This window comes from Trachymyrmex cornetzi, unplaced genomic scaffold (assembly GCF_001594075.2).
Source record: "Trachymyrmex cornetzi isolate Tcor2-1 unplaced genomic scaffold, Tcor1.1 scaffold1121, whole genome shotgun sequence".
Lineage (NCBI taxonomy): Eukaryota > Metazoa > Arthropoda > Insecta > Hymenoptera > Formicidae > Trachymyrmex > Trachymyrmex cornetzi.
Window position 1 is genome coordinate 358,801 of NW_017295678.1, and position 10,998 is coordinate 369,798.

At 33.9% G+C, this 10,998-nt stretch overlaps 1 protein-coding gene across 1 annotated transcript; it reads right to left on the reverse strand.

Moving 5' to 3' along the window:
• Positions 1–4,229: 4,229 nt before the first annotated feature.
• On the reverse strand, positions 4,230–6,544 carry LOC108764032 (uncharacterized). The gene is made up of 6 exons (XM_018512031.1): positions 6,450–6,544; positions 5,555–5,996; positions 5,290–5,481; positions 5,059–5,208; positions 4,732–4,990; positions 4,230–4,406 (listed from the first exon to the last, which is right to left on the reverse strand). Exons 2-6 carry the CDS (start codon positions 5,617–5,619, stop codon positions 4,230–4,232), a joined length of 843 nt encoding a protein of 280 aa, XP_018367533.1. The 5' UTR covers positions 5,620–5,996; positions 6,450–6,544.
• Positions 6,545–10,998: the final 4,454 nt, after the last annotated feature.

The following is a 10,998-nucleotide window of genomic DNA, read 5'->3' on the forward strand; positions in this document are numbered from 1 at the left end:
ACTTGATATACTAAAACTTTTGTATTGAACATTTTTTTCCATAAGCATTATTTTTCAAGATATTTGACCGTTGCCGAACTTTCTCCCATCACTGTATGCTGGTATACACTGCATTTCGATTCTGCCTTAAACAAACTTCACCAAACTGTCTTTTGATTCCAGTATTGCTTCCTCCATTTAACCTTCCTAATACTACTACATTTCTTTCGAGATAGGCAAGGATTCAAAAAAGACACATATCCAAAAATTCAGAACTGCATGGCTCGCAGATGTACACTTAAAAGATTGGATTGTTCAGGTATATATACATTCTTTTCATGTTTCCGTAATTCCACAATGTCTTTCATGGAGACAATTTTCTTACACATTTCATGTTACATGTCATATCCCTTTGTAACACAGTTTTCTTGCAAAATTTTATTACAAAATAGGTTCTGGGCTACGATACGAGGATCTACTGCAAGTTTTGCAAATGCGAGTTAACAGCAAGATATGCGGATCTAATCATTCATAACAAAACAAATAAACATACAGAAGTTGCAAAACCATTCTCTTCACAAAGGCAACAAAAATTATCTTTTTGCGAACAGCACCTGACTTCGTCAGCTAGCGAAGAATCGATGGTACTTTTTATCTGTGCACATACCGCAATCGTTTCATGTGATCATTTGGGTGAAATGTGCAATAATATTTTCAAGGATAGTGTAGCTGCTCAAAATATACGACTGCATCGAACAAAAAGCAGTGAGATTATCAAAAATATACTAGGTCCTCACTTCCTCAACGACCTGCTCAGTGATGTTGGAAACGGTAAATATAGTCTTTTATTGGACGAGTCGAACAATGTGTCCGTGAATAAACTGTTGGGTATCGTTATAATATACTACAGTAACAATCATGGAAAAACGATCTCAAGTTTTCTAGCACTGACCAAGCTGGAAACGTGAAATGCTGATCGTATTGTCAGCGCTCTAAAGAAAACTCTAGATGAGATGAAATTAGATTTACAAAATTTGATTACTATTGGAACAGACAATGCTTCAGTTAGGCGTCGTCTACAATACACGGAGTAAAAAGTAAGAGTAAGAAATTGACCAATCACAGTCGATTATTCTTCTCACATTCGACTGTGATTGGTCAACTTCTTACTCTTACTTCTTACTTCTTACCGTGTATTGTAGACGACGCCTTATGGTCGGGATAAATAACGGTGTTTATGCAAAACTAAAAACAGAAGTTCCATTATTGATTTTCATTAGATGTCTCTGCCACTCGTTACAGCTTGCCGTGTCACATGCCATGACTGATACTCTCCCACGAAATCTAGACTTTTTAATTCACGAGACTTATAATTGGTTTTCAAAATCCGCTACGCGTCAAATAAAATACACTCAGCTTTACGAGACGATCAACTGTGGTGTACACCCCTTACAAATATTACAAATTTCGAACACAAGATAGTTATCTATAGAAGCAGCTGTTAATAGAATATTGCATCAATGGCTTGAGTTAAAAACTCACTTTAATATAACGAGACTTTCGGAGAAATCCTACACTGGGGAAATTCTATATAACATGTATTGTGATGAGACAAATATGCTATACTTATTATTTCTGAAACCTATTTTGTCCGAAATACAAGTTGTGAACAAGGCATTCCAAAGCGAGAAAAACGATCACTTAAAGTTTTTTAACGATCTTTCATTCCTAGTACAAGGAATTTCGAGAAAACTCGTATTGCCATCATGTAATGTAGATCCTCTACTGAATTCCATCGAAGAACATCTCGATCCACAGCCATACTTGGGACATTCGTTTGAGACAAAAATTGAGCAACACAGGAAGGATGGAAAAATTAACATTCGTGATGAGCAATGTATCCGCGATCGTTGCAAATCATTTTTACATAGTCTTTTCAAGCAGCTTAAACAAAGGTTGCCTGAGAACGTAACAATACTTAAAAAAATATCGCTGCTGTCAGTAATATGCCTGAGAACGCAACAATACTTAAAAAAATATCGCTGCTGTCAGTAATAATGTATTGCGGGCGAATAAAGAACCAATACAACCGTTATTGGAGTACATGGGTAACTCGAAAGACATCGATGTTATCGAATTGCAACTGTCAAAAATCAGTTTGATTAATTGGACGTACAAAACCGATACGACTGCATTTTGGAATGAAGTGAGTAAATACAGGGATCCATCTGGAAATAACCCATTCGCCGAATTGGTTACTTTTGCTTTGTCGATGCTCATTTTACCGTATTCAAACGCACAAGTTGAGCGAATATTTAGCCAATTAAATCTCGTAAAAAATAAAGTACGAAATAAGATGTCGATCGAAATGGCGAATGCAATTTTATTGATTCGTTTCGGACTGAAAAGAAATGACAAATGCTGCCACAACTACGTTCTGCCACCAAAAGTTATTCATAAAATTGGTTCCAAAGAAACCTACACAAATAAGACGACTACATCACAAGAAACTGACAATAATGCTATCATTGATTTATGTTTTGATCAATACAATTAATTTTAAAGTTTGCAATTTTATAAAACATGGTTTATACCACAATTATTTTCAGTTGTCATAAATCATAATCGTATATATATATATATGTTTATTTGGTTTATTTTAAATGTTATTGTTTGATTCATTTTACAAGACATTGTAAAATAATATAAATGTAACTGAGTTAACTTATTTCTTTATTTTATCAGAAATGTAAAATATATACATACATGAGACAATAAATAACTTCTGGTCTCTATTTAAGTTTATTTTCTCTATGAGCGGCGCACATTCAACTCCCTCACATCCCTCACATCGATCGATTCCTGTTAATTTTTCATTGCCTTATATATTAATGAGATTATATTATTTTAACATGTGCACAAACACAACTCAATTTTTAAATTATCACGTAAATTAGATGGTCAATATTTTTAATAATATTTACTCTCATCTTTGAGAAACATTTTTATTAAAAACATTAAGTAACAACATTATAAAATTAAAATTATAAAATTTATGTTGTGGGGGAGGAATACATATATACATTATACATATATCACTTTAGATAAATATTGCGAAGAATATTACTACGTCGACCCGCCATCATAGGTCTATACATATTCGCAAAAATATTCTCGCAAGTGCTTAGAGACGCGTATATCTTTTTATGCAATAATCTCGATTAATAACTCTCTCAGGCGTATAAGGTAGGATTCCACTACAATGCCTTACTGATGAGTCCAGTAGTGGAAATTGGGACGAAACGCCATAATTACGTGATATTCTTCGCAATATATTAAATTAATTTAAACAGATATTTAACGTAAATCATTGCTCTGTTTCTCTATATTAAGTTGTTGGAAACATATTGAGCCCCTTATTATAAACATTATAAAATTTATCCCTCAAATGTCAAATTATAATAAAATCACTAAACAATAGTAAAATCACTAATTTCCCACCAAAATTGCCTCGAAATCACCAAATTTTAGGTTACCCACTAAAAAATAACTTTTGTGCCACCGGACGTCTCTAAAAACCACCAAATCTAGTGGGAAAACCACCAAGTTGGCATCACTGCCGTGCGTGCCTATCGCTGTCTCCATTTCACCCGATTCGTCTGTCTCCCTCACGCTCCGACTACCACTACGGTCCAACTACGCTATTCCTCGACCGACCGACCGAGTTGTTTCATTCATAAAAAAATTCTTTATTACTCTCTGTGAGCGCATATGCTATTCCACCACGGCGGAAGAACGCGTACTATTACTCCCCCGACCGGCTGCGACGGCGTAACTGCGGGTGCGTTCCGAGTTACGCATGAAGCGCATAGACTGCACAGAAAGACGTTCCGATTTAACTAATGCGCGCATCAGAAGCGCTTTGGTAGTGCCGAGAATTCCCTAGGTTGTACTATCCGTACTGTATTCTTAGCACTCTTCTCAGCCATAGACTTATATAAATAGACTGCGCAGCTCAACGGGCCGGCTGTCGTCTGGACTAGAGAGAGAAAGCATGAGTGGCCGGAGCTTTGTCTCTTTCTAATGGTGGTAATGGTGGGGGACTCGGCAAGAACTGAGGGAGAGAAGGCTTCCCCACTTAGCTTAACCTCTAAGCAGTGCATCTGTGCAAACGATTTCCCACAAAGTAATGGTGCAAAGTAAATAATAATTACGTGGTATTATTTTATTGATTTTTAAATACAAGTCTATTAAAATGTGTACGTATCCTCGGTATTGTTGAAGGATTCTCGTATGAATTTGTAAGCGGGTGTGGAATAAAAAAGTAATGTGCAAGCAAACTTTTTTAGTTCGGTTGAATATTCTGGCGTTATCTTGTTTGTTAAGCATTTCTTGAACATTTCCATAAGGGCAGGTGTAATTTGTTTCTGAAATGTTATGTAAAAAGATAATAAAATAGACTAGGTAACTAATAAATAAGGTTGAGGTATATTTTAAAAAAGACTGATTTTAAAGTAAAAGATATTTAATTAAAATACATTTCCACATACCAAATCATAATATTATACAATTCATATTTATACAATTCACAAGATATACAATTCTTATTATATATAATTCATAAGATATAAAAATCACTTACTTTACTTTGTAATTTACTTTCTAATTTACTTTGTAATTTCAGTAAATAGTTATTATTTGAATGTAATTTACGAAATACGTCGCTATTTATGCATGACCTTCAGGGCCTACCTGTAAAGCTTCTTCTGTTTCATCAGATAAAAGTCCAATACTTTTTAAATGTTTTGTTAATTCTTCCATAGTATTAAATTTCTTCTGCAGTCGATTAACTTTTTGGTGTAAGGTATTTAATTTCTTTTGAGTTTCGTCATAGTATTTTTTTACAATAAAATAAACTGACTCTGACATAAAATGTTCTTTACGAAGATCTCCCATGTACCGAGGATTACACACTCTCTTTGTATCAAAATTTAATTCCTCAGAATTTTTCCTGCAATAGTATACAATTATATTTCTTTTTAAGAAAAACTTATTTTGTAAAAAAATAACTTAACGAACCTTTTTGTTGTTTCATTAATTTTTTCATTACTGGTAGATTCAGTTTCGGATATACAACTGTTTACATTTTCATTACACATGATCTCACAAGAGTTTTTATTTTGATTATCCTCTGACACTGATTTACAAATATCTCCTGTGTCGGCCACTCTGAAATATATTTTTATATATTACACGTTTTGTTCATAATACCAAAATAAGTTAAAGGAATTGTGCCTATTTATTTCTTACCTTATAGAATTATTATCAAGTGATAATGTTGGGCATGCTGTTTGTTTTAAAAATCGACGCACACTATCTCCAACGACTTTGTATATGAAATCTGTTTCGCGAAAATGCTGACTACAAACACAACTTTTTTTAGAAACTGTCATGTTCACAGATTTCAGCCACTGCTCTCTTCGTTCGTCGTTTTTAGGGAAACTAAACAATTATTCATATTAACACTTATGTATATATTTTTCGTGTAAACATAATACAATTACATTTTATTTACCTGTGAAACGATACATTATCAATAACTCCTTGGGACACTTTACATACACAACAATCAGAAACCATTTTTCTTCAATTACTTCGTTATTTTACTTAAAATAACAATATCGTAGGCTACGTCCACGCGGCTACCGTGGACATCGAAATAAACAGGCTGCAGTATGTACTTCAGTTGTGTGTAGGGTGCTTACTGCTTAGAGGTTAAGCTAGGTGGGGAAGCCTTCTCTCCCTCAGTTCTTGCCGAGTCCCCCACCATTACCACCATTAGAAAGAGACAAAGCTCCGGCCACTCATGCTTTCTCTCTCTAGTCCAGACGACAGCCGGCCCGTTGAGCTGCGCAGTCTATTTATATAAGTCTATGTTCTCAGCGCATTGACTGCTTCTATTTCTTAGAACATATACTACTGGAAGGAGAATAGGGCGCTGAACGTGATGCCAACATCTGTGCGAGAGAGAAAGGTATAGAGTAATATATGCGCAATGCGCATGCGTCAGTGCCATCGTATGTGTGAAATGAATTGTACAGTTGTGTTAGTGTTCTCACGCATTTTTACTGTTTGTTTCAGGAGTTTTAGGTTACGTATCTTAGACAAAATAACAATAAAATTGACATAATCTATTGTATTTAATAAATTAGTGTTAAAATGAATTTTAATATAAGAATGCATGCAATGTGAGAAACCTTTTCAAAAGAAATGAAATAAATATGAAATAAATAAAATAAGAAATAAGAAATAAATATGAAATATGTATTAAATAAGAAATAAATATGAAATATTTATTAAATATGAAATAAATATGAAATATGTATTAAATATCCATAACATATGTAAACATAACCTACATGTTATTATATAATTAATGCCTTAATAAAATATTACATACAATAACTTACGAGTAATAAGAAACTGCAGTAGTTCCGCGATTACCACACAATAAACAATATTTACTATTGCTCGGCATATTTACTTTTACTTTATGCTGTTTTTATGTCGGCCTTACGAACGTACATACATACGAAATGAATCTCACTGTGTGAGAACACTACACATGCGCATTGCGCAAATATTATTCTATACCTTTCTCTCTCGCACACATGTTGGCATCACGTTTGGTATACGGGTAGCATAGGCAATTCCCCTTCCAGTAGTATATGTTCTAAGTTCTATTTCGACTTGAGGCAGTTGATGCGTCTGATGCGTTCATGCGGTCTATGCGCATGATTTGTAATTTGGAACGAGCAGGACAATCACAACAATGAACGAATAAACAGTGACGTAATCTGTAATTTTTTCAACTCAAATTTGTTTTCCACGTGATTTATCTACCATTAATAGAAAAAATAACGTCTGCATATTACTTAGAAATATGTCTTCGACTTCATTTTCACTATCGCTCGATTCGGAACTATCATCGGAACTTTCATCATTTTTCTTTAAAAGTATTAAAGAAGAAATTACAATTACTGGAAATCGTTTATTGACGTCTTGTATAGCGTCCATCTTGAACTCACACAGGAATGCATAGGAAATCGTTCCGAATAACTAAAGCGCTTCATGCACATTGGCCGGTATTCATAGTCGGATCTTATATTTAAGACCGTCTTAAGTACAGTCTTAAGATACACAACTCGGAACGCACCCTGCGTTTATACATAGTATTATTTACTACTGTGCGAATGTCCGTACCAAATGAACATATACTTATAATTTGACTTTTTATAATTCAATCTTGTTTTTAAATATCAATCGCGATCCAAATACTCAGTTAAATCGTACTCTGAAAATTAATCGACATCGAATCGCTGAAGGAAGATAAGACGATCAGCGAACAAAGTGTTAAGTGTCCAAGTGTTATTGTTACCATGGAGAACAGCAAGCTGGATCAACAACAAGAATTCCCCTTGGATCTCTCCTTAAATTCGGGGAGATCTGAGGATCGAAGAGATCGTAGACCGACACGTCGTCAACATAACACCAGCAATGATCGTTCAAATTACATGGTAGGCGGCAGATTTGAGAGCAACTTGGACTTCAGCCACCAGGGTTGGGTAAGTTAATGTTTTTTTTAAAACTAATTTAAGTTTGGAGACAGCGAACGGCGCGCTTGCCAGGCCATTCTCACTCCCCCCTTTGTAGAAATTTAATACTGATAATTACTTAAAATTAACGTGAAAAAAATGTTAATAGCATTTCAATGATCATTTGGTCAATGCTTAATTATTAGTACTGGCTTAAGGGGGTGCTAAACCAATTACCGAACTCAATCAAGGTCGATAGGTACAGACCTTTTTAATTCCAAATTCGATAATAGTGGTGACATCTTTGATTCAGTTTTTACATTATATTATATAATATCATTCTATCTTATTCAAACGCACACATCTGTTCTTATCTAACATATGCTAGCAACATCTATCGCAAGACGGCGTAACTACTTCTACACGGAATTTCGGCTCTGTTAACAGTCCCAGTCTTCGCAAAGCACCTGTATACACATATTTTCTATTCGGTGGCGATACTTTTTTTCTAGACTTTCAATCTTAGTTCTACAAACTCGGTATCGTTCGTTTTAATAATGTGACTTCGGCTTCACGCTTAGGGCCTGCGCACAATAGAGGAACAAGCATTAGATATTAAGATTTCAACCTATCAGAAATCGTGTATTCCAATGTAATCAGTTTCTGATAGGTTGAAATCTTAATATCTAATTCCTGTTCCTCTATTGTGCGCAGGCCCTTATTTTCAAGATATGGACTCTAAAACTCTTATATCAAGCAAATATATATCTGAGGTGATAGCTGTACGATCCAAAAAAGTAAGTGAATTTTTAACGAATTAAAAATTTTTTTTCTATTTTCTCATGAAATCCAGTGCAGCTTAGGTCCTGTTTGTGCGTACTTTAATTTATGTAATAATACTTTTGCAATCCGTACATCCAATACGGAGATTTTTCACCAAATGGAAATGTGGGTAAAACAGGAGGCTTTAGCACCGCCTTAATACTGGTTTAAAATATTGCAGCTTCAACTTAATACTGGCAATACAATTTAGTACTGGAAAATAGTTATTAATTATTTATTTTGAGTACTAAAAATACCGTTGTGCAGTATCTGCAATACTTATTAGTGTTTTTAACATTGAACAATAGTGTTTTTAATACTTAAAATAAGTAATTAACCACTACTTTCCATTTTTAAATTTGTGTAAAGAAGTAATAAAATATATTAAAAGCATAATATTTGGTAAGATTTACATTTTAACACTTTTTTTCCTTAATTATAAAATATTGTGTCATGAAAAAGAAAAAAGGCAAAGTCATAAATGAATTTGTATTATATTTATTTTTAATACTTGTGTACATTTGTGTATATATATGTATGTATGTGTGGTGTATATATATATATGTTATAGAACTAAATTTTTAATTATAATATTTACAGATTTTAATATGTTATTCATCATTATTAAGATCGTTTCGAAGATGCGAATAAGCATCAAAAATTTGTTAAATTGCCAGTCGAATTAACTCGTGATATTACTGCGGTAATTTAATAGAGTTAGCGTTTTCAGGACCGAAAAATCATTTCGGCGCTCGTTTCTGGGGACTATATACGTAGTATATAAATTCACATAAGAATCATACAAACATTAAGATCCAGCTAGACCGTTTAAGGCTTTGATTTCTATAGTTTGTGTTATCACATATACGGTCCTATAATATATTATATTATAAATTTTTAATATTTATAAAGCTTTACATACTCTGTATACATATATATGTGTACAGAGTATATTTGTACATATATAAAAGTAAATTTTTTATGTCTATATGCGGAGGTCTTACGAGACACTGGGTGCGTTCAGCAAATATAACGGTTGCACATCTAATCTTTGAGCGCTCATTGAGCATAAAGTGATCAGTGAACAGTTTCCTGAACGGTCTAAACGTTTGTACATGTGCAGTAGCTTTGCCTACAAGTATTATTGCCTACATGCACTTTTGCGCACAAATAAAAATTTTAGAGACGAAGTTACTTTTGCCTACATATATTATTGCCTACATGTATTACCAGGTATGTAAATATGAAACTGGAATTTTTTAACAGAAAATACACGTTTATTGCATGAAAATGATAAAAAATATTTTATTCGAAGTATTGCCCATCGCTAGCTATACATTTTTCCCACCTGTCTAACAATTTGTGGATGCCACGCCAAAAAAAGTGTTGCTCTTTTGAGTCAAACCTGTCATCTAACCATTTTCGTACATCTTCGTAAGAAGTGAAGCGCTGCTGAGCAAGTGCGTGTCCCATCGATGCAAATAAGTAGTAATCGGACGGAGCAGTCTGGTGAATAGGCCGCATGCGAAAGTATTTCCCAACCAAACGCCTCAATCGTTTCCTTGGCCAGTTTTATTGTGTATGATGGTGCGTTATCATGAAGGAAAATCACTTTGTGTTGCCTTTTTTGATATTTCGGTCGTTTTTCACGCAAAGCTTGATTCGGATTGATCATTTGTTGTCGGTAGCGTTCAGTATTAACGGTTTCGCCAGGTTTTAGCAGCACACAATAGATCACACCTTTCTGCTCCCACCAAACACAGAGCATTGTCTTCTGTCCATAGCGATTTGGTATAGAATACATCAATTACGATATGTGTAAGATTGACGAAATGAAATTACTTTATAAATATAAAAAACAAAATATTTACGTTTTTCTCTTGCGCGGTGTAACGGAACTTCTTGTCTCCCATTCTCCATACACTAGATGTAATTATATCGCTCGTTATTCCGTTATATTGTTAAAAGAAATTGAGGTTACATTATACATCTAATTCTCGCGATACATAATATTATTTCATATATGTGCTTTAAGGGGGTCATCCCGTGTGACGACCGTTTTTTTAAGGTTTTTTTGCATTTTTTTGCAAATGAAAAAATACAGAGCTTCCAAATTTTTACTATATATTTATTACATCTTAAACTATATGTGTAAATTTTTTTATTTAAAAATATGGCGTCGATGGCGAGTTACATCACTGGAATGGCACCCATGTAAAAAAAAGCAGACAAACGGTGCCCACGATTCCGGCAGACTGGTTTATCTGAAATCAAAAAATCAAATTGCATTTTAATCTATAGGTGAATGGCTATCGTGGGAACTAGGATTTTTTGAAAATATTAAAAATTCAATTTTTCGCATGCTTTTAAAAATTATAACTCAAAATAGCATGATTTTTTGCGACTATTTTTTTATGCGGACAGAAAACGGTTCAATATTTTTTAAAAATTCTAGTTCCCACGATAACCATTCACCTATAGATTAAAATGCAATTTGATTTTTTGATTTCAGATAAACCAGTCTACCGGAATCGTGGGCACCGTTTGTCTGCTTTTTTTTTACATGGGTGCCATTCCAGTGATGTAACTCGCCATCGACGCC